We start from the raw sequence: 22,662 nt of genomic DNA on the forward strand, positions 1-22,662 counted from the left end.
ACCGCCGACATCCTTCTTTGCGTGTATCCCACTAGGGGCTACGAACCAAGGACAGAGCCACCCTGTCCCTTCCCGGGGCTGCACCTGGCACTGCCGTGCTGAGCCGGGGCCTCATTATCCCCCAGCCACCCCGTCTCTCCTGTCGGTGGCGGGATGCTACAGTGGGACTGTTCCGAGTGAGCACCGCGCGGGGCGCGAGGAGCCAGGGAGGGGAAAGCCGGAGCCGGCGGACGGGCTTACAACCCGTGTATGTCCCGAACACACACTCTGGGGGGCAGGACGGATAGGTTACTTTTTTTTCTTCTTCTTTTTTTTTTTCCTTTCCTCTTTTTTTCTCTTCTGTTTCAGCTGGGCTATCTGCACAGACCGCATGCAACACACAAAACCTCTACCCGGGGCAGCGAGCGGGGGACGAGCAACAGGTCGACCACCGCCCCAGCGCTCCCCATCGCCTGCCCCGGTCACCCTCCGCGGTCCCGGCGGTGGCTCGCCCCGCTCCCCGTCCGCAAGTACGCGGCGGCAGCGATCCAGACGGGCACCGGAGCTCTGCGCGGGCATCCTCCGGCCGCGGGTCATAGGGCCGCGGCGTAGGCTGCGGGATAAGGGTCCAGCTGGGGCTTGCCCATGCCCGGCAGGAGGATGTAGGCCAGCGGCGGCTGCAGCCCCGGGCCGGGCCAGGCGCTGCAGTTGCAGGGGATCATGTAGCCCGGGTTACCGGGCGACGGGTGCGAGTGCGTGTGCCCCCCGGCGGCGGCCGCGGCGGCGGCGGCAGCAGCGGCGGCCCCATGGAAGGCGCCCGCCCCGCCGGCGCCGGGATAGCCCAGCGAGGAGGCATAGGGCAATCCGGAGCCCGAGGAAGAGGAGGAGGATGAGATCTCGGCCATTTTGGAGCCCAGGTCCAGCAGGGAATAGGGGCTGCTGGCGGCGGCCGCGGCGGCGGCGGCGGCAGCGGCGGCGGCCGACTGGGGGAAGAAGACGCGAGCGGCGGCGGCGGCGGCGGCGGCTGCCGCCTTCTCGGGGTTGGCCAGGAGCGACTCGGGCACCAGCCCGCCGGCCGCGCCGGCATGCAGCCCGCCCGCCTTCAGCCCGTGCGGGTGCTCGTGGTCCGCCACGCCGCCCAGCCCGTAGGGCACGGGGAAGGCAAACTTGTCCTTCTTGAGCAGCGTCTTGGGCTTCCGCCGCGGCCGGTACTTGTAGTCGGGGTGCTCCTTCATGTGCATGGCCCGCAGCCGCTTGGCCTCGTCGATGAAGGGCCGCTTCTCCGACTCGGTCAGCAGCTTCCACTCAGCGCCCAGGCGCTTGCTGATCTCCGAGTTGTGCATCTTGGGGTTCTCCTGGGCCATCTTTCGTCGCTGCGCCCGCGACCACACCATGAAGGCGTTCATCGGCCTCTTGACGTGATCCACCGGCTTGGACATGGTGTCCCCCCGCCGCCCCGGCGAACCGCCGCCCGCCCCGCACTGGCGGCCGCCTCCTCCGGGACTGTCTCCCGCCTCCTCCTCCTCCTCGCCCCCACCGCGGTGCGCTCCTCCAAAAGCAATCTCGGCGGGTGGCCAGGCGCGGCGGCACCGACTCCCGAGGGTGCGGGGCGGCGGCACCCGGTGGCCCCGCTCCGGGCGCGGGGCGCTGCCGAGCGGCGGCGGCGCCTCCCCGTCAGGGCGCTGCGGCGGGCAGCTCGGGCGGGACGGCCTCCGTTCCCCGCCTGGGCCTCGGAGCCTCTCTCCGCACCGCCGATCTCCGGTCCAGGCCTTTTCCTCGGAACACCCCGCGGGCGACAGCGGCCGGAGTCCAGACGGGACCGCAGAGAAGTCTCGACGGCGAGGGCGGGATCCGGCAGCAGGCGAGCGGCGTGAGAGTCCTCGCTTCGCTGCGGAGGCGATGCTGCTCGGCAGTCTCCGGTGCAGCGGCAAGCCCTGGACGGGGCGGCGCTCAGAGCCCGCCCGGTGCCATCGCCGCCCGCGGAGCTCGGAGGGCAGCCCGCCGCGGCGCGTTGCGGGGCCGGGCGGGACGGGGTCCGCGGCGGCTCGGGCCCCAGGGGGCGCGGGCCGCCCCGCTCACAGCCGCCCCGCTCCGCCCGCGGGGGCGCGGCCAGCAGCCCGCTCCTCGCACATACTCGCCGGGCGCCGTTCGCAAGCGGCCGCCGGGCGCCGCGGGCCTCCTGGTTCGCGCCGCCGGACAAACTTCGCCAAGTTTCGGCGGGATACGGGGCGCTCCGCCTGCCGCGCGGCTCCCCCTTCTCCGGCAGCCGCCAGGTCTCTCTGGGTTTTCTTGGCCGCCGACTCGGAGGGGCGGCGGGGCGGGCGGGAGCGGCGAGGGGCGGAGGGAGGAGGAGGCGGCGGAGGCGGGGGACACACCTAATTAAAATCCTCGGCGGTGCGCGCCCGGCGGGCCGCCGGCCGGGCTGCGAGGCGGGCGGCGGGGGCTCGCAGCCGGCGCGGCCGCCCCCTCCTCTCGCCCCGTCGGCGCGGCCCCCGGCAACGCGCGCGCCCCGCGTGCCCCCGCGCCGCGCGCCGCCCTATATGCCCGCACGCGGCCTGCGCGCCGCCGGCGGGCGGGGGCGGGGCCCCCGGCGGGAGGGGCGGGCCCGGGCGGCCACGCCCCCGGCGGGCCCGGCAGCGCGGGGAGGGGTCGGGCGCCGCGCATGCGGGCTGTTTTGGGTTGTTCGGGGTTTTCCCTGCCCGGGGCCGGTGCCGCCGGAGGGGAGAGGCTGCAGCCCTGGAAAGCGTCCCTGCGTGCGGGAGCGGGCACCGCAAAAAAACCCCACGCGTCTTTTCCTGGCCGCTCGGGAGGCCGCTTCACGGTGCCCCCAGCCCGAGCTGTCCGACCGTGTTCTTCACCTCCTGTCAGTCAGGGTGAACTTGCTTGCCTTGTTTGTGCTTCGGCGGGTCGGTTTTGACTTACCACTGTGGTATGTGGAAGCGCCGACTCCAATAAACCATTAACTCTTTCCCGTGCTGCCATCAGGCTAGGCTTTGCCCGGGACGGCTCCGCCGCCCTTTTAAGGAAAAACCGGGACCAGGCTTCCCGAGTGCGATGCACGCGTGGGGTCACAGCCCCGCCGGGAGCACCGCCGAACCCCCGCTGGACGCGCCCCAGGGTCCGGCGGACGGCTGGGACATCGCGCGGGGGGAGTGATGTCCGCTCGCCTCAGGGATTCCTTTGTCACGCCGCCCGCTGCTGTCTCGTCCGGGTTCCTCTCCGCGGAGCCCGCTCCATCTTCCGGCCAGCCTCGGTCCCCGCTCCAGCCGCTGGGCTTCGGACCTTCCTTGCTGCCGCACCGCGCCTCCGCCCGCCGCCACCACCTGCGGCTGCTTCGCTGGCGGGATGTTTGGAGAGAATCCGAGCGCTGGCCTTCCACCGGAGCGTGGTTCCCGGCGCTTTCCCCGACGGTGAGACCGCCCGGGTCCCGCGGCAGCTTGTCACGACCAGAGTGCCCTGTAAAATACCGCGCTCCTCTGTAAATAGCGTCTTCCCCCGTTTCGTGTTTTATTACCCATATACTTAAACGTAATTCTCTCAGTCTCCAAAGCCACCTTGCCAACGCTTGACCTCATTGACAGTCCAGTTACCCGTGGAAAAAAAAAAAAAAGTACCCGTCGGTTTTCAAAACTGAAGAGATTAAGATATCTGTACACCGGCGCTTGGGAAATGGGGTTTCTCGAAAATGGGTCCCCTCCAAGAGGGACTGATCCCGGACTGTCCTGGAGATCAAGTTATCACCCCATCGGCCAGTACATTCCCCTTCTGGGACGAACAGACAATATTTTCAACTGCGTCTCTCCCCCTCCCCCCCAACCCCCCCCCACGTTTGTCTAAGGAAACTCTTTCCTATATGTCTATAAATGACATAGTATAGCAAGCTATAATGTATAATGTAGCGTTATTGTGTTTGACATTTAAGGATTTATCCCCTGTCTGTCTCCGCACAGATCGTATGCCGGTTTCATCGACTTCCCTTCGCACCACTGCGGGATTGCGCCCGGATTAAGTCAACTCAGGGGAAGGAAAGAGCATGGTTCATACATTCCCGGCCGCAGTCATGAACAGGGTGAGAATCAGTAACATCTACTGGAGTGTGATCGGGGCGGAGAGGGAGAGCGGGGAGGGACAAGCAGCAGCGACTCGCTGATGCCACCACCAGTGGCCCCCCCGGCTCCCGAAGGCTCTCGACCCCGCTCCCGCCAGCGCCCCTGGAGAGCAGAGTGGGTTCGGTTCCAGCGAGGCTCTTTCCCTGCTCTTCCCCCCGTGCTGCTTCCTTCACGACCCACTCTCCCTGTGCCCCAAACCCGTGGGTGCGAGAGCAGGGTGCGGTGTAGAGGATGGCGATGGGCCCGGTGTTGCGACAGACCCGGGTGAAGCACTGAAGGCGGGCACATGGGTAAACCCTGTCTGACAGCTCCTACACGGATGAGTGCCCCCACCACGACCCCTGCCCGTAGGGGGGCCATTTCCGTGGCTCCTGCTGCGCCAAGGCTGCTGCTGCTCCGGGCTGCTGCTCTGGCTCTGCTCAAGTGGCAAAGCAGTGTGCAGGCAGAGCGGGCACCTGTGCCATGGAAACCGCGTGGGGAAGGGCCGTGGGTGACGGCATGGGGCCCGGAGAGGTTCCTAGGGTCAGTGGTCACTGTCTGAGAACAGCACAACCACCAAGTCGCAGGTCCCCACAGAGTCGTGTACAGGTAAACTAGTCTTAAAAATAAGCACTTGGTTAAATTTCAGCAGAGAAGATGCCTCATGGACTGTCTTCCAAAAATGTCACCATTTGCAAATTCATTACGTTCATCTGTGCATGTTTCTGATTACATTCAGTCCACCAAATAGTGAAAACGGTAACAGAATTTATTGGACATAAATTATTGTACATGACTCTTTCACAGGCTGCAGTCTATGAATGGCTCAGTACTGGCTCAAGTCTATTTTTCTAGTCACAGATGAAATACTTTATTCGAAGGTCTCTTTTTCAAAGAGCTTTCCCCCTCCCCTCACCTAAGGTTTGCGGCAACCACTGACTACTAAAACAACCACCCGTGGTTATTTCAGCGATGCTGGTAGTTACAGGGGGTCTGCCGTTCCCTGGTAATCTGCTTTCAAGACAGTTCCAAGTGATGGGAACTCTTATCAGTTCCGCTTGGAGCAAGGTTGGACTCGTGTTAGGAACGACCGGAGGGTCCCAGGTCTCCCCCGATCTGAGGCAGCCGCGGCGGGGGAGGAGGCTGCTCTCCCCGCGGGGATTTCCGCGGCCGCGGTGCGGAGCGGAGTGGCTGCCTGCACAGCCCTCGCACACACAGACACACACACAAACGCAGAGGCACAGACACTCTCTCGGAGAGCCTTCAAATCCCCAAGCACAGAAAGGGAAGGTTTTATCGGAGTTTAGTTACTTATCTGGATTTTTGTTAAACCGCTGCTGTGATCTCCGCGTACTTGTGCGAGTGTGTTAATTGTTCTGATAATGTGTTGTTATCGATACAATAACAATACAGTCGTGTATAATGTGATTTACTTGCCTTTGACCTGTCAATTCCTGACGCATGCAAATTCAAGGGCGCGATCTTTCCTTCTGCTACCGGAGGGAGGTGGAGGGGAGGGGTGATAGTGAGGGGGGAACAAAAACCCGAGCAGATGCATTATCACACGGAGGCTAAACAAGGCTTTCCAGAATGCAGTGCTGTACTCCATCAAGCAAGATTAGAGCGCTATAAGAAATATTAAAGAGGGGCTTAGAGTATCTTCTCCATAACCAACCGTGTATTAATTCTGCCAGCTTTCTTACAGTAAATGTAACTACACCCCACTCCAAATATTGTCCGATTTCTCATATTCTTACCAAACATCTAATCTCTCGTGTTTTTTAAACCCGAGTTTAAAGTGAGTTTCAAGGAAGCAAGCTCATTTCCTCCTATTTTTTATTTGAGCCTAACAATCAGGTAGGGAATCAAAGAGATAAAAAGAAGTTGAAGAACAGTGGTTATCCCGATAGCGATCTCCGCCTCGCCGCGCCTCCCGATTGAAAAGCTGATTCACGGGCTCCGCAGCCCCAGCGCTCCCCTGCACTGGCAGAGGCACATCGCGTTTTCACGGCTCCCTTTGTGCACTGGGCTGTTTCCATCCACCAACTTTGAAAGCTGACGTTTTTCTTCGTGTAGGGTATCAGTCACCGATTGCACGTCACTTTCAGCTGTCCGAAGTTGCTGGGCAGTCTGGAATCTTAAGCACACCAACAGGTTGGCAGGCTGATCCTTCAGCTTGTATGGAGCTTGGCAGGTTTGTGAGCACTCCTAAGCCTTTTTCCTCTTATGAGGTCCAGTACACCTGTAGAGAGAAAGAGAGTTTTACCCCGTGAGCTCTTCATTGTGCATAATGCACTAAACTCATTCATTTGCTTTTACAGAGTGCTTCCAAATGCTTGGTATTATTATTTTTCAATAACATTCGCTTATTATTAGAACAGCTGGTAGCCCAAGCTCTAGTGAAGTGTCTGGCAAAGGATTCTATCATAAAACACTGGTTTCTAAGTTTATAGTTTCTAATTTGGCTGTGAAAATGTGATTCTGCATTGAACTTGGCACTCAAATGCTCAGCTGGAGAGTAAACTTTTTATAATAAAAACGTTGGTTCATTTGGTTTGCTATTTTAAGTTAGAAGAGAATTAACAAAGTTTTTACTTGTTTGGGAAGCATAGAGAAGTCCTGTACTTTTTTGAAATTTAAATGTTATTATTTTGGTATGGGTTGAATATGTTCTGTGACTTAATGTGTATTATTTTAAGAGCAAAGCCCAATTTACCTCTCTTTGCTTCAGGACACTGGGGTTGCTCTTACAGGAACACCAGACCTAGATCATACACAACCATTGATAGCATTTCTGATCAGAAGGTGGTGATGGTGTCCTTACTACTATTAGAAGTAAAGAAAATGTTTAAATTCAGCTTATTTGAACTTGCTAAGAGACTCCATAATGTTTATCTTATCTGCATGCACTCCATTTGTACGGCAAGATATTTTCATGTATTTTAAGGAATAAATTTTTTGCTGCTTCTTAATCCTGTTAGCTGCCTGGGAAGAATGATCAGAACCACAGCCAAGGAAGTCTTAGAACAAAAAAAAAAGGTGATGTTGTGTGGTTACATACAGGTCCCTGTCTGGGGAAGTGAAGGTGAGAATTAGTCTCCTGGCAGAGTTCCTGGACAGGCTTAGATGTTCCAGAAAGGCCAACTAAATACCTTTCCAGCACAAGGAACTACTGAAAGCTCATCAAGTAATACAGATGTGTAAGCATCCCCTGCTTCACGTGATGAAATCAGAGCTCATATGGATGGAGACTACTGTTTCTGGAGTCCAGGTTTCCCTGTTCAGACAGTTGCCTATAACTTTTCTTCAAAGGCTGAGCAGTGCTCATGCTTCCTTTTTCCAAATAAATTCACCTTATCATGGTGGTGTCACTGCTTTGTATAATTTTATAGTCCCCTGTTAAGGAGAGGTGAGCCTTGATTTTTGATGTATTCTACTACAAGCTTCTTTATATATATAATCTCTGAAGACTTTTACACTTAAATTCAATCAAAATTTTACAGTGACAACAATAATCTCATTTCACTTCTTAGGGCTGTCCAGCAGTCATAGAGGATCTTTTTTCCTGGAATTAATACATTTCAATGACTGGTCTAGTTTTGTTCGAGGTTGATTCATAACTATAAAATACAAAATGTTGTTTTGCCAGTCATGGATGCCAGACAAGTCCCAAAAACATCTATGCAATGTTGAAGACAAGGTCTTAGATGTCATTGGATAAGATTGTGGTTTGGAAACCTTTGACAGGCTTTTCAGGATTTGTAAGGAGGCAAGAAAGAAGATCAGAATTTTGTCCACTCCCCTCTGAAGAAGAGTTAAGCATAAACCTTTGCTGTTTGCCTTCTGATTATAATGACTTTTTAATTGACTACAAATAACTAGGGAATGGAGGCCCATAATGGAAAGGATCTATATCTCTTTGGATTTAAACTCATGGCCTTTATTTCTTTATGGTCAGTGTCTTGTTTATCTGTTTGTAAGAATGGGCAGTTTCTACATTCCATTTGTTAGGAGGAATCAAAATATCACTCAGGAAAGGTCAAAGTTAATGGCCAGAAGCCAGTTGTAGTGATCAGACGAGTTAAACACAGAGGGTGCCTACCCCTACACACCACACCTACATTAGTATCTGCACCTGCATTTTTAACTCAGATTAAATGGTGCCACAGCTTTCCAAGCAAATCTCTTCACTGTGCTCACTCACCATGCTTTGGTTTCCAATGAGGAACAGTTTCAGATGCACTGTAATCACCAGATTCTCTTAATCTTCTCTCAGGAGTGTGGTCTGCAAAGATTCCAGATTAACCTAAATCAGCTAGACACCAATAGCACAAAATAGATTCTATTTAGTGTTCTTGATTCAGACCATTGACGATTTTTGCATCCACTTGTCTTAGGTGCTTCAGAAATATTTTTTCTAGCAAGGGATAGAAAAGATGCTTTTGCCTCTGCATGAGTGTCCACTGGTAAGGTGTAGCTGCACTTTGTGGATGCTCTGTGACCATAGGCAGAGATAGTCAAAACCCAAGGACCAGTGAGTTCATGGTTACTTGGCCTGCATTCTTAACACAGCTTTTGGGATTTTGCTAGACCTTACATGATCCCCACAATAAATTTCTTGTTGTCCACAGTAGGATATATAATGGCTTCCCTTGACATGGACATTGAACGAAAACTTTTCTAATTTTTGCAAGTCTGTTGAATAGTTAAATCTTATTGTGGTAAACATTGCCTTGTTTGTTTGGTTTTTTTTTTTCCACCTCACTTCAGTGTGCAGTTTCAATAATAATAATTGTTAGACTATTTTGTTTCATCTCCAAATTTAGATTTTTCCTTAATTTAAAAAAGTAATTATTATTTTTTAATGATTTGTCTCTATAAACACTAGTCAGATATGTATAATCATCTCCTACTAAGAAAACACACTACTACTACTGATAGCTCTGAAAGACAGATCTTTAATTTTGTCGGCATCATGAAGGCTTCTGATGGAGTATATTGTGCAGTGCTAGATTTCAAGAAAAATGTGGAGTCAGAGGACAGAATGCAGCAAATCTGATCAAAGGTCTAAAAATATGCTACATACACTGATACAAAAGTGAAGATTGAAAGCAGTGTTGTTATTTAAGCTGGAGAGGAGAAGGGTATAAAAGTTAAATGCAAAGATGAGATAATTAAATTGTGTTTGTGGGGATAAACAAGAAGTAATGAGCTTAAGATGTGAATCCCAGTTAAATTCTGGAAAAAAAAAAGCTTCAAATAGTGAGTATAGATATGCAGAGCCTGCCTCTGCCTGGAGAAGGATGAGGGATGTTTAAAACAGGTGATACTAACTTGTCAAGAATGACAAAGCCCTAGGACAGGAGTTTTCTTTTGGCTCTCTTTGTATGGATATTTGACATGAGAAGGATCAGTTTTAACTTAGTTCTTCATGTAGTCCTTTCCACTCTTCAGGGCCCACACATCCTGCTGGTTCACAGCCCACAGACTCGCTATTCCTCTCCTACCTACACCACTGCTCCTCCCCTAAACAAGCATTGACAAAATGATCATATGTGAGCATGTCTCCCACTGACACACTGAAGAAATATTCTGTTTTACTTGGTTCTGGCCTCCTCTTCTTAGCACAATTTTATCATTGTCAGTGGCAAGTCCTGTTTCTGACATGGCTTTTCTATTTCTCCTCCCACACTTTATCACCTTTTTACTATGTTTCAAATCTTCTGCACCATTTCTGTATGAGTGCCTCTAGCTGCATTCTCTAGATCCATAATTAGAATATTTATAATAGTTTTATCATTTATTGTATTATAATTTATATTAAATGTCAATGCAAATTGTTTGGATTGCATGAGAAAAAGGAAAGGTCATCACTGATCGATAGCATTGGCAAAAGGTTGTCAATGGTGTGACAAATTTGACTCTTCATGTATAAAATTTGTTTAGAGTATCTTTGCTGGTAATATGCAGGGAAGTTTGCAATCCTTTACAGACATTTTAATTTCTTCCATAGTGTTCTCCCATTTGGGGATGCTTAGTATCAGTGATATAAAAGAGAAAAGTGGGTTTTATTAGTGTTATTGAAAAAATCTGACTTTTATTACTGATAGTGTAGAAAGAACAAGAGAGCAGGACATACAAGAAGCAATAGACTTAAAAAGAGCAAGAAGTTCTGCAGCATTCCTGGAGATGCCTTTTCATTTCAGTGGGTAAAATAAAATCAAAATTTCCAGAAGTAGTTCTTTTGGTATTCAATTCTCTTGTCAACTTTCCCTTACATATTATCAGATGTTGTTTATAGAGTATGAAGAAGGTCATGCCAAAAAGTATTCATTTGTCCAGAAAGTAAATAATTCAGACTTGGAACTTCTAAAAGACACAAGAAGAATTAAGTGCAGATCTTTCAAAGTATGAGAGTGCCTAAGTTCCATTGATTTTAATTCCCTCAAGGAGATTCAATGGGATTTTATGCCCTAAATTCCTTGAAAATATCTGTACACTCTGAATGGAATCAGCCCAAAGCACATTTATTCCTTATGATAGAAACAGATTGTTGTATTGTTTCTTGTTCACCCCCTCCAGTTTTTTAATGCTTCAACTGTTTTCCAAGTAGGATGGTTAAACAATGGTTAGAACAAAGACTATATAAAGTTCAATTTTCTTGGATTCATCTGGGTCTTTACTCCATTTTCCAAATGAAGCCAGTCCTGCTGCACTAGGAGTTACCTGAACAAGTTCCCATGAAGCAAGCTGGAATGTGAACATGACCATGTAGCTCCTCAATGTTCATGGCAAACTTGGGATGAAAGAAGGAAACTAACTGGAAAATATCCTCCAGAGGAAAAAAAAGTGTACAAACCATGTCACAAGCACTGTAAGAATATGGGATGATTGGCAGTTCCAGTGGTGGAGATGACGTGCTATAGTGTATCTTATCTTGCAAGCACTTGCTCCTGTGCATGTAGCCTTTCTGGAACAAAACCAGCTGGAGATGATGAGACCTAAAATGAGATGTTGTGGGTGGCCTAGCCATGGTCTTTTGCTGAATTGGGTCAGGAGTGCCATATCTTTCTTTTGTCATATCATAGAGACACCAGAAACATGTCTTTGGGGCCCTGACCTAGTGAGTGGCATTCTTGCCCATGGCAGTGGAATTGGATCTAGATTAGCTTTATGGCCCCTTCCAACCCAAACCATTCTATAGTTCAATATCTTAACCACAAGATTTTCTACTTCTTCTTTTTACTCACAGAACTTTTCTTAAAGCAGGTGTTAAGTGCTTATTTTGCAAATTAATGCAACAAAGTTCTTAAATGCCAAGAAAAATAAAAAGAATTAATAATCTTGCTGTGATCCTATAAAAATGTTGCAGATGTACCTATTAAATTTGATAATATTGCTATACAACAAAGCAATAGCAGTACTTGTATTTGACCAACAAAATACCATGTGCTTTCTCTTGCTTCATTTGAAATCGTGACCATGTTAAAAACATCAAAAAAGTTGCTATATTTCAGAAGAGCCTACTTTAAAACATAGTTAATGAAATCACAAACACAAGGTATGACCCTAGCCAGCTAAAAAGAAGAGAAATGTTCCTGTTGTCCTTTTTTTCTTCTGGTCATCATATGAACAGGTAAAACATAAAAGATGTTCATACAATCCATCAGCATTAATATTTGGATTTTCTGGAATAAGATTACTGCATTTCCCCCCCTCCTTCCCATCCCGCCCCCCCCCCCCCCCCCCCAAGTGCTATGTGTGTGATAGGTAGACAGAAAACAAGAAATAGTTTACTTGTTTGCCTTAAAAAAACCCAGTGATCCTGGACATAGTAAATACACAAAAGTATACTTTCTTCAAAGACTTCACTGAAAGCCTGCTGAAGTATATGTGCTCTCCTGAACTGCCTCCCAGGTTCACTGGGAGGTGAAGTAAATTGCCCAAACTGAGTCTTTCATGACTTCACTGTTAAGTTCAAGCTTTCCCAGGTCAAAAGCCAGTTCATGGCAACTAAGTAGTTGCCAGCCCCTTTTCCTCTCTCCCTGTATGATGTCATGACTGGTTGTCTTAATGATAAGGAGGCTGTGGAAATTTCAGTTCCTATCATTGACTGAAAATATAATGTCCTTTGCCTTCAGAAAAGTGTAACCCTTTCTCCCTGCTCTATGTATGATTCCCTCAAACACAGCTATGCTTATGGATGTTTGGATCTTCTTATAGGCAGAGGTGAGTTTAATAGGAGAGTTTCACCTCAAAGTGTAGGCGCAATGAGTTTATTTTGGCTTGCAGCAGAGAGAGTTTAAAACAAAACAATAAATTAAAACTGGGAGGAATCCTTCAGGCACTCTGACAATTTTTCTTTTACTCTTTCTTTTTGTGTTTAACAGGAGGTGGCAGTTGTAGCATTTATAAAATAATAAGTACAATAATTTGACATTGTGATATGATTACTTATGTAAGTGCTTAGACATACAAATACCTAAGCACTAGTGTCATCATTGAGAGTCATGGCAGTTATTACAGCCAAGTTAATAAAAGATCATTACTATAACTATCTACACAGGACTGAACATGATGGGGAATCTGGGATATGAGAAGTCTAACAATAAAAAACACACTCAAAGTTTTATTCTTAGTGTATTTGTGCACATTGTGATTATTCCAACAACAAATAATAATTGAACCCATAAAAATTTCAGTGGCTACTTGATCTGTAGAGTTATTTAGAGATAAGATTATACAAGAAAATTTCACTTTTCTTAATCATGTATCTTATTCCCTGTTTTCTCTGGTGATTAATCTAAGCACAGTTAATTTAAACAGGATTTCTCTCTAGTTTACATGCTCCTGGATTCTAACACAGAGATGTAAATAGCTGGGTGTGAACTTGCTAGGTATTATATTCAGCTGACACAAACAACCCAACCAGATAGTTCTGTGTAGATAACAAACTCATTTCTACATTGGTTGGTAATCAGAGCTCAGGTGATTGCTGTTCTTTTAATGATTATTTATTTAAATTGATCTAATTCAAATACAGAATTGGTCCCAGCCTATGGCTGGCTGGATAAAATTCACAGGTTAGACAAAACTTTTGGGGCATGAGTTAGTCCCATTTCCCTGTCTCATCCTGAACCTCACAGCCAGCCTTTTCTATGGCACTCTGCTATTGCTTCTTCATTTCATCCAGAAAAAACCTGCAAAAACAAGCCTTGCTGAGTTATGCAGGGGCCAACAAATCTCAATCCTGGCAGATAGGAGAGGAGGTAAATAACAAAGTGAATTTCAAAGTGATATCAGCAGGAATGCCTCACTGAATGGGCCTGCTGCCAACCTATCCATAGACAATATCTCTCCAGGCTCTTGGGTTCCAAGAGAGCAGCTCTCCCTGAGTTAACCAATTTCACCAAACACATCTGCTAGAATTAGTATTTCCTGCTGAGGCCTAGAGCTGAGTCCAATACTGAGCTGAACATAAGCCCTCCACACAAGTCCCTCATTGAGCTTGACAGCAAAACTCTGCACCAGTGAGGTTTCTGATGGAATGCAGGGATAGTGCATACCAGACACACTGCAGTGCCATGCAATGTCACTGCAAGGTTTCCAAGCTCCTTCCAAAAGGAAGGTCAGTGTCTAGATAGAGCAGCACCAAGACTGAAACAGGAAGCCCTTTTAAAAACAAACACCATTCCTAGAAAAGGATCTAATGCATTCCAGAAGATATCCATACTATAGTTTGAAGACATACTCTTGGAGCCTTCCTTCCAGAACTCCTTTCCTCCTCTGCACCAGCACTGAAAGCTGAGGTCAGATTGGTTGACCCATCCAGCTGAAAAACAACCATCCCAGAAAGAACAAAATCACTAGTTTTCACCAGTCACACAAACACACATTTGATTGCTGATGCTGATAAATGAGTGGCAGTGGAAGAGTGAATGTAGAGAGAAACATGGGATAGCAGCAGCAGCAGAGTTTGACATCAGCAAAACCTACTTGTGAAACCTCATCCTATGTGCCAGTTGCTGAAATTCACACAAGGACGGCATCACATCTAGTCTCTTGGAAAGTATAACTCTGGGCTGACATAAAAATGACCATGAAGTTGTCCTTTTAGAGAGAAACACCATTGCTACCTGGTCTTGAAGTCTCTTGCCACCCTCAGCAGCCCTGCTGATCACAGTTTCAGAGCTGCCACAGTGGGAGGAAGGGAAGATTCTTTTGCTCTGCAGCCAAAAAATAGTATTTCAAAATCAGAAGGACTTGGCATAGATCTGTCTTTACTGGCAGTTTGTTTGTATACTATGTTTACTTATGACAATGAGGTATCAAGAAAGACGTTTGAAGCTGATTTATCAGTAATTATCAATGTCTAAGGCTATTACAGATCAGCCTGTAACAGGCTTTGTCAGTCAGTTGGATCTGGCCTGGAGCATCAACAAGGTATGAATGGAGCATAAAGCTTTGCTTTTACCTCTGGAAACATGAAGGAAAATCCATGTATGACTTCTTCACCCATCCCAGTTGTAACCAGAGTTTCTCTCAGCCAGCAGACTGGCAGGAGAGGTTCCACTGCAGTAGAATCACTAGCCAGCAGAGGCAGTGGTAGCACAGGTAAAAGGCCCAGGGAAACTCCTTTCCCTCACTGCTAGTACTTGCCAACTCACAAGTCTCTGGCTGGTTGGTTTTGAGACTAGATGTGCAGGTCATTCTTCACCTTCCTCACAAACACGTCTCCAAAGCTCCGAGCCACATTGCAGTCACACCCAAACTCGTGACACGCAGCTTACCACACCTCACTCCCCATGAGCTCCTCCAGGCTCTTCAAAGTCATCTGACCCATGAGAACTTCTGAGCTTCTGGCACCTCTTGACTCTCCTAAACACTTTCCAGGATTGAAGAAGTACAGCAGAGAGGAGCACACTACCCACAGAACTGAAACCTGTTGCAGGAAAATTGCTATAGCTTCATATATCTTAATGACTGAGTTTCATTAATAGCCTATGTGTCCAACGAATTTGACCAGATCCCCACTGAGCTGGCAAATTTCTGTGGAGAAATCCCTGGCACCCCATTTGTTTATCTTTGTCGACAATTTGTCTCATTGTCTCTGTCATTGATGAAACCACAAATAGTGTGCCAAGATCATTTGCCTGAATAAAAATGACAACAAATTTAAGAAACACAGATATGTAAACTGCACTACAATCTTTATCAGTGACACCCAAAACCGAACTGGAACCATTAGCTTTCAAGGACAGACTATTAAAAAGGGTTCTCCACCTCAACAAGATAAACCTGTCCATAATGTTTATTTGTGTCCATGAAGAAAACACTTTGATCTTGAATACAACCTTTAAAATAATTAGGAAAATAGGAAAAAAACCCAGGCTATTTATTCATATAGGACATTAAGATTGTCTAAACAAAGTTATACAGTTGAGGTTTTTGAAACTTGCACACAGGTGTTCAAGTGTAATGGCTGATGTTTAATCCTTCACCTTCAGTGTGAAACTCCACAGGAGATACTTCTAGAAAATAAAAGAGGCGTTAATGCAAAGTATTTTATATGCATTCATCTTATAGCCTCAAATAATTCAAGATGTTTTTCTCACCTGTTGCCAGTTAGACAAAGCTCAGATATTTACTCCTGCTTGAAGTAAATCAGGACAGTTACAGCTGTCATTCCTGGCTCTCACACATGTGGCTCAACACAATAATTGTCCCAGGGCCTGTTTCTGGCCCAAGTAATGAGTGCAGAGAGACAGAGCACAGTCAGTAACATCTTTATCAATTATCCCACCAGAGCTGTTTGCAGACAATGGACTTTACTTACATCGAATAATGTTTAGCTCTCCAAACTGTCATGTACCATGCCAATTACCTAAAATTACTTGTTCTCCACCTCTGATGGCACTTGTCTCTCGTATCTTAGGCTATACCCTACTCTGAGTTACATTCCTCATGTTGTGGGTTGGGTGAAATGTCATTGAAGCTATGGGTGTAACCACTGCCTTCCTTTAATGCAGCTGTAAGGAACAGTTAATCTGCTTTATGAAGTAAGAGCAAGCTCCTCCCCAAACAAAAGCATATGTCACTGTCCAAACCCATGGTACACACATGAACTGCTGAGGTTGAAGGGTGTAGCAGAGAGGTTTAGCTGACTGTTTTTTTTTCAATGGAACAGGATGTATATGCATGTCTCTGTGTATGGAAGAGGGAAAGAAAAGCCCTACAAGAATAAATACAGAAAAAATAGGCAGGGCTTATATAAAATAATGAGACTGTGGCCATTAGAAAAAAGAAAGGAAGCCTTTGAGCTGAATACTTGAATCTTCCTCATTTTGGGGAACTGATATTTCATAAAGACTTTGTAAATAAATTGGATTTATCAGAGATATCTGATTCCATAGGAAATTTCTCTTTCTAAAGGAAAAAAAAGAACCACAAGACTCTGAACTTAAATTATGTGTTCAGGTCAAAATATATGAGAAAAAACTCTACTGAAATTAGGAGAATTTCAAAAGATATAAGTAAGAATGGAATTTGCTTCCTATATTCAATATTAATTTTTCCCTGCCTCTAATGTGAACACATAAACATATGGAGGAAAAAAGCGAGAAGGGATAAGGATAGGGATATGGAGAAGGGATAAGAAGGGAGGAGAAATGGAGAGTAAAAAGGGAGTATATAAATCTTATAATTCCTCATATGTGCTCAGTACAAAATTATAATTTAATAATGCTTATTTCTTGACATAGTCATTAGATTTTTTTCCTTTTTTAAAATGAAATAGCAGTGATAAGCAATAATTCAAGGTTTTTATTTGATGACATAGGCTATACAAGTTTGGCTATATGTATTTTTGTGCTATTCATAAGCCTGTTTAGCTTTGCACTTGTGTTGCAGGAGGATTGAATTATAGCTTTGCAGTAGATTAGATTTCTTTGTATTATTCTATTTATATCTATCTGGTTGCTTTATTACACATTTCTTCATACTATCTTATAAACTGATTGGGGCATGTCTCCTTTTCTATTGTGTGCATAAGTGCCCACCACAGTATGGATTTAAAAGCAAAATTAAATGCCCAGTATCCCAGGCTTAGAAAATCATTGGTGCTTTGTTGATGCATTATGATTCTGCCTACAGTTCTACCTACCTACTTTCAGCTTATACAGAAAATGCAATTAGAGACATGGATTGTTGAGAAATGGGAATTATTTTCCATGATTCATCATGATGAAAGTTTGCCCATTTCTGGCCCCGTTTGCCATATTTGAGCTTAGCTGAGGAGAGCTTTTGATGACACTCTTACATTTTTAATACAACATTCTGTGTAATATATAAATATGTTCTCAGCTCAGTCGGCATCTTTGTTTGCTTTGGAGTGCTGTGTCTTTGTGTCCTAAAATATAAGATGTATAATCCTTGCATTTGCTCTGTGGCTTGAAATAACTAACATGCTGTTATTTCTTGTGAGAGACCTAATAGTTAGGGAAAATGCTGAGTATTTTATTCAGCAATAAAATGTTCTTCAAGTGATAATACATGTTAGCATAAAGCAGATTCTAATATGGGTATTTTCTTACACTGTATTTGTTGAATTTGGTATTCGTGAAAGTAGGACTCAAGAAATGGACTAAATCCAAGTACAGTGTGGGCAGGTGCTGTACAAGCTTTCCCTCTCAGCTTTTCCAAGTCCCCTTCATCTCAGATTTTTTCTGTTTTTACACTGTACCTCCTTACGGCAGAAATGCAGTTTTTTATTTTGTGGACAAATATTTGCTGAATTCTGAGATGAAACTCCTCAGTTTTTTTCCCTGTGCCAGGTCTGAACTGGGGTTTTTACAGGTGGGAAGCTGGTGCTCTGATACAGCTGAACAGAGGATGAAGAAGCAAAACATCATACCTTGTTGCTGCTTTTTACTGTCCTCTGCACCCAGAAAATCTACATCTCAGCGCATTTCTAAAGAGTCTGGCACAAGACATTTGATAATTGTGATAATGTTTAAATGAAGGATCAGCAGAGATATAGCCCATTTCGGGGGCTTCAGTTAAATGGGGATAGCCTTTTGCAGTCATCTGACTGTAAATTAAATATGAATCCTGTGATCTCTGAATTTGCGTGCTACAACTATATTCTTCCAAATAGCCTTTTAAAATAATTTTGCACATTTTCTATATATTTATGATAAAAATGTAAATGAAAGAATCAAAGCTGGTAGCTTTACTTCAAAATACTTCACTTGAAGCGTACAGGCAGAGTGAACGTTGGAGAAAAAAAAAGTATTAGTGGCTCTGGGAAGCATAGAGTGTTTAATATCCAGATTAAATATTGGTGGAGCTTGAGCTCCTTTTCTGTCAGTCTATCACCTGCTGTTGTAAAAGACTTCTGTCACATGTCTCCTGACCAATTATGTCTGCAGTAGCTTGGGAAGAATCCCCTATCTGGCTGCTCACGGTGCTGTGGGCTATGAACAGGAGTCTGCCCTGAATTATTCTCAGGATAAACCCTTTATGGGTTTTAGAAACAATTAACTTATCTATTTTCTACTAGTCCAAAAGCTTTATGGGTAGCACAAATGTAAATTTATTTTAACCTCAAATCCAATGTATAATTTTTGTGGAACTGGAAGTAAGGAACCAGTGTGATTGGAAGATACATTTCAATTAATTCTTCCTCCAACGCTTTATCTCCTCGGCATCAGAACCTTTTATAGTGTTAAAATTAACAATTATGCAGCTGATGGCTGGCTGAAACCACAGGGGATCTGGAAAGGGCTTCAGATAACACAACATGTATAAATCATTCAGGAGAACAATTCATGAAAGAAAAGTTATCTGTGTTTTGGATGACATTGGAAGAACTAAATAGGAGTCAATTTGAGGAAGAGACATTTTGCTCCATTGTCCGGCCTGGCTTTTCTTTCTTTTTTTTTTTTTTTTTTTATTGTGTTGTAATATACATTTTCAAAATTAATTAACCATTAACAGCAAGATAAATGTTTCTTCTTGTGTTAAGGAAATGCTGGCCTCGGTGGTGAAAGATTATTTCACATGAGCAGCACTCTTCAAGAAAGCTGTTGCCAGATAAGGTGGCTACTGTACTTTGAAGAAGAACAATGAGAAGTGACAGACAAGACCGTGTTTACCAAACTGAATAGAGGACTCACAGGTTTCCACTCCCTGCTCGGTTACCTAAGCCCAGGGAATCAGGGCTGGAGTGCTGTTTCACCAGCCCGGATCAGTAACAAAGTGGTAACTACTTCAGAATGTAATAACGCTTTGTGAAATCTTACTCCAGGGGGTAACAAACAACATTTTCTTAATTTAATTTTTATGAAATGTTTAAAAAAATACTTTTTTGGAACAGCTCTTGTGTTTATGAATTTGGCAGCTGTGGAGGATTTTTGTTCTGTGCTTATTTTTACAATGTTTAGACTTTTGGTTACAGGTTGGGGTGTGAACACAGCATGACTCAAATGTGAAATCCTTCTATTTCAACCAGGCCAGAAATGTAGAAATAGGAAGATGTTCTTGTTCTGCAGCTTAAGAAAGATCTAAATTTGGCACCCACACTGTACTCAGAATGGCATGGGACTCACGTGAGTGTAGTGCTCCGAGACATAGTCCTGAAAATAATTAACTCCAGGAGCATCATACCAACCCACCTCATCCAGAAAAGGCCGCTGGAAATAGAAATTTTCTCCCATTTTTGTCTCTATCTCTGCAGAGCTGGCAGAACTGGTACTTTACTACCAGGAAATTACTTTTGGCCTTTGATAAAGTGCTCAATTTTTATTACTTTTGTGCTGTGTTTGTAATTCTACAGTCCTGAACCCAAATATTCATAAAGATGAAGTCTAGAACAATCTCACTTTCTGTTCATAGCATCTGCAGTTTCTTTGTCAATGTGAACAGTGCAGATCAGCACTGCCAGATGAACATCAAAACAAGTTCAGCAGGAAAGAGGATTAGAAATAGAACATGCATTATATATATTTATATATATGTGTGTGTATGTACAATGGGATTTTCTTCATTCTGTCAGAAATATATCAAAGGGATTTATGTTAGAGGACAACATAAAACAAAATTTGTGACACACAACTGACAAACAATCAAATTGTATTTACATATGTAACTATATATATGGAACGCATATGCTATATTGCTAGATAGAATATTTACTTTAACATAGATGTCTGAAAACCGGAGTGTAAATTTTTGGTATGTGCATAATCAGCTGTAATTATTTATTAATAGTTTTTATAATGCATATGATTTTTATTTTTCTTATCCACAGTTATTTTTACATTTGACCTCTTTGCATCTGCATCTACTGGCTACATTATTATTGGACAAGGGTACAGAACATCTTTCTAGTTTTTATTACAAGAACTTTGTATTCATGAATATATTTTACAAGAACAAAGAAGCATATTTTTTTTCCTATTTAAATTAATATCAATCAAATACAAATGTTACTGAACACAGGTGCAGAAAATATTTGGTTCAAGTCACATTTTTTTGTTAACTGTCAAGAAAACATTTTCTATTATGTAATACATATGTGTATTGGCTGCAGAGTATATTTTCTCTTGATGACAATCAGCAGGTTCGATTAATCTGGTAGCATTACAGAAATAATACAGATCTTTGTTATGTATGTTATCCAGAAGATCTTTAGAGAGGTCTTGGAAAATGAACCTTATAAGTTATATTAAGTAATGATGCAATTATATTAAGTAGTGATAAGTAATAGTGCCAAAATGTTTGGCTAAGCTCCTTTTTCTCCTAGTGGCCCACAAAAGTGGAAGGTTGAGATTCTTCATTATATCTACCTGTACCAGAAACATAGTGCAGATCAGGGCCAGTTCACAAAGTTTTACCTGAGCAAAAATTTCTTCTGTGTCTGGGAAAGTTTTGTGTACCTGATTAATTTTTCTCTGTTCAGGAAATCTGGGCCTGTTTTTTTTTTTTTACTTTTCAAACTTTAGGAAACTGAGTTTTGAAAGGGCATTTCTTGGCTTTGATTTGCATTTTGTAAGTGGTGATATTAGTTTTGTTTTTTGGGTTTTTTTTTTTGTTTGTTTGTTTGTTTTTGTTTTTTGTCTCAGGAGTCCTGGAAAAGGTAAAGTAGTCCTTGATCATGTAGAGATAAAAAAATGGGGTTTGACAGATGAGGTCACTGGCAATAGATTTCTTGTTGAGGCATTTAAACCAATAACATCCCTTCTAATCTTATGCTTTTCCTTTGCTAGGAGTTAGCACACGTGAAAAAGGGATGGCTGAAGGAAATATGTCATCTTCTCACCTCTGGCAGTTTTAAGATTTATGTCTTAACATAAATTCTAACTGGTGGATATTCATCACACCTGGTCAAGCTGAAGCTGACATTGCTTTCAGTGTCCCCTTGGTAGATGGAAACCACAAATAGAAGTATGGGCTAACTTCTGGCACCATTGCTGAGCACCAAAGGGTCCATCAAGCCCTAAGCTTTCCTGAAGTGCAATCTTTGCCCTAAAACTGTCCTCTCTTCAGCAACAAACACTGCTTAGATCTCTCTGCCTAGTTTCCTTACTATAAACTGTGATGGTAAAGGGTATTCAACTGGTTTTGTAAGGAATGATTAATAAACAGGCAAAAATCCATCCCCCATTAAGACTCATAACCATAAAGCCACAGAGGGATACTCTGTTGGGGTTTCTTTGCATGAATCTTGTCATGTTCTTGGTGCTGGTTGTTTTCTGTACACAGGAGAGGGAAAGTGTGAAACTACCCCACAGTTTGTGCAAACTATCAGAATAAACCATATCTGTAGAGAGTATATTTAGAAAGCAGAATACATCTCCAGAGCACTCAGAGCAAGAACTGTTAGTCTACTTGCTAGGATTCCCACCCACTACCATGACACTTGTATTCCTGCTGGAGAGTGGCCCAGCTTCAGAAGGAAGGACTGTGTTTAAATAATGTGGGGCATGTCACTCTAAATAACATTGGAGACAAACACAGGATGCGTTACTGAGCAACTTAAATTTCTGCATGTGTTTTCTTTTGGATTACCATTCACAAAGGGTTGGTGAGATTTAATTTAATCAATTAAAATTATTTCTTCCAGCACTTTCAAACACCTGCCCCGAGTCAGGGTACTCTCATAGACACTTCCTTAAAATAGGTTCAATTTAATGAGCTGGCATTTTTCAACAAAAGCAAGAAAAATATTGACCATTTCTGGTGATAAAATTTCCTTTCTTGACACGTGTGTGAGGCTCTGTCCTCAAAACACCGCAGTGACATAATGGTGGGCACAAGCTGCCTCTGCCTTGTCACACAGAATGTGCCGTTCTGCACTTGGTTCACTAACCTGGTGGAGGAGACAGGCGTGTTCACTGATGTCCATTCTATATTATTTGCATGGTGTTTAAGCTGTAAAATCCTTAAAGAAGGAAAGGCATTTGCACAATGTCTTCTTAGAGATAGTACTGTTATAAATCATCACATAAAGAGAAGAAAAACCTTCTAATTGCATGCTTTATCTTCAAAAGTTATGAATTTCAGAACAATCTGCATATCAGGTACCTTGTTAGTA

At 44.6% G+C, this 22,662-nt stretch overlaps 2 protein-coding genes across 2 annotated transcripts; one reads left to right on the forward strand and one right to left on the reverse strand.

Moving 5' to 3' along the window:
* Positions 1-421: 421 nt before the first annotated feature.
* Positions 422-2,043, reverse strand: SOX21 (SRY-box transcription factor 21). The gene has a single exon (XM_021530321.3). It carries the CDS (start codon positions 1,416-1,418, stop codon positions 573-575), a length of 846 nt encoding a protein of 281 aa, XP_021385996.1. The 5' UTR covers positions 1,419-2,043; the 3' UTR covers positions 422-572.
* Positions 2,044-2,645: 602 nt separating this feature from the next.
* Positions 2,646-5,495, forward strand: LOC144248893 (uncharacterized). The gene is made up of 2 exons (XM_085581292.1): positions 2,646-3,389; positions 3,930-5,495. Exons 1-2 carry the CDS (start codon positions 3,135-3,137, stop codon positions 4,041-4,043), a joined length of 369 nt encoding a protein of 122 aa, XP_085437418.1. The 5' UTR covers positions 2,646-3,134; the 3' UTR covers positions 4,044-5,495.
* The last annotated feature ends 17,167 nt before the right edge of the window (positions 5,496-22,662 follow it).

This window comes from Lonchura striata, chromosome 1 (assembly GCF_050655825.1).
Source record: "Lonchura striata isolate lonStrDom1 chromosome 1, ASM5065582v1, whole genome shotgun sequence".
Classification (NCBI taxonomy): domain Eukaryota; kingdom Metazoa; phylum Chordata; class Aves; order Passeriformes; family Estrildidae; genus Lonchura; species Lonchura striata.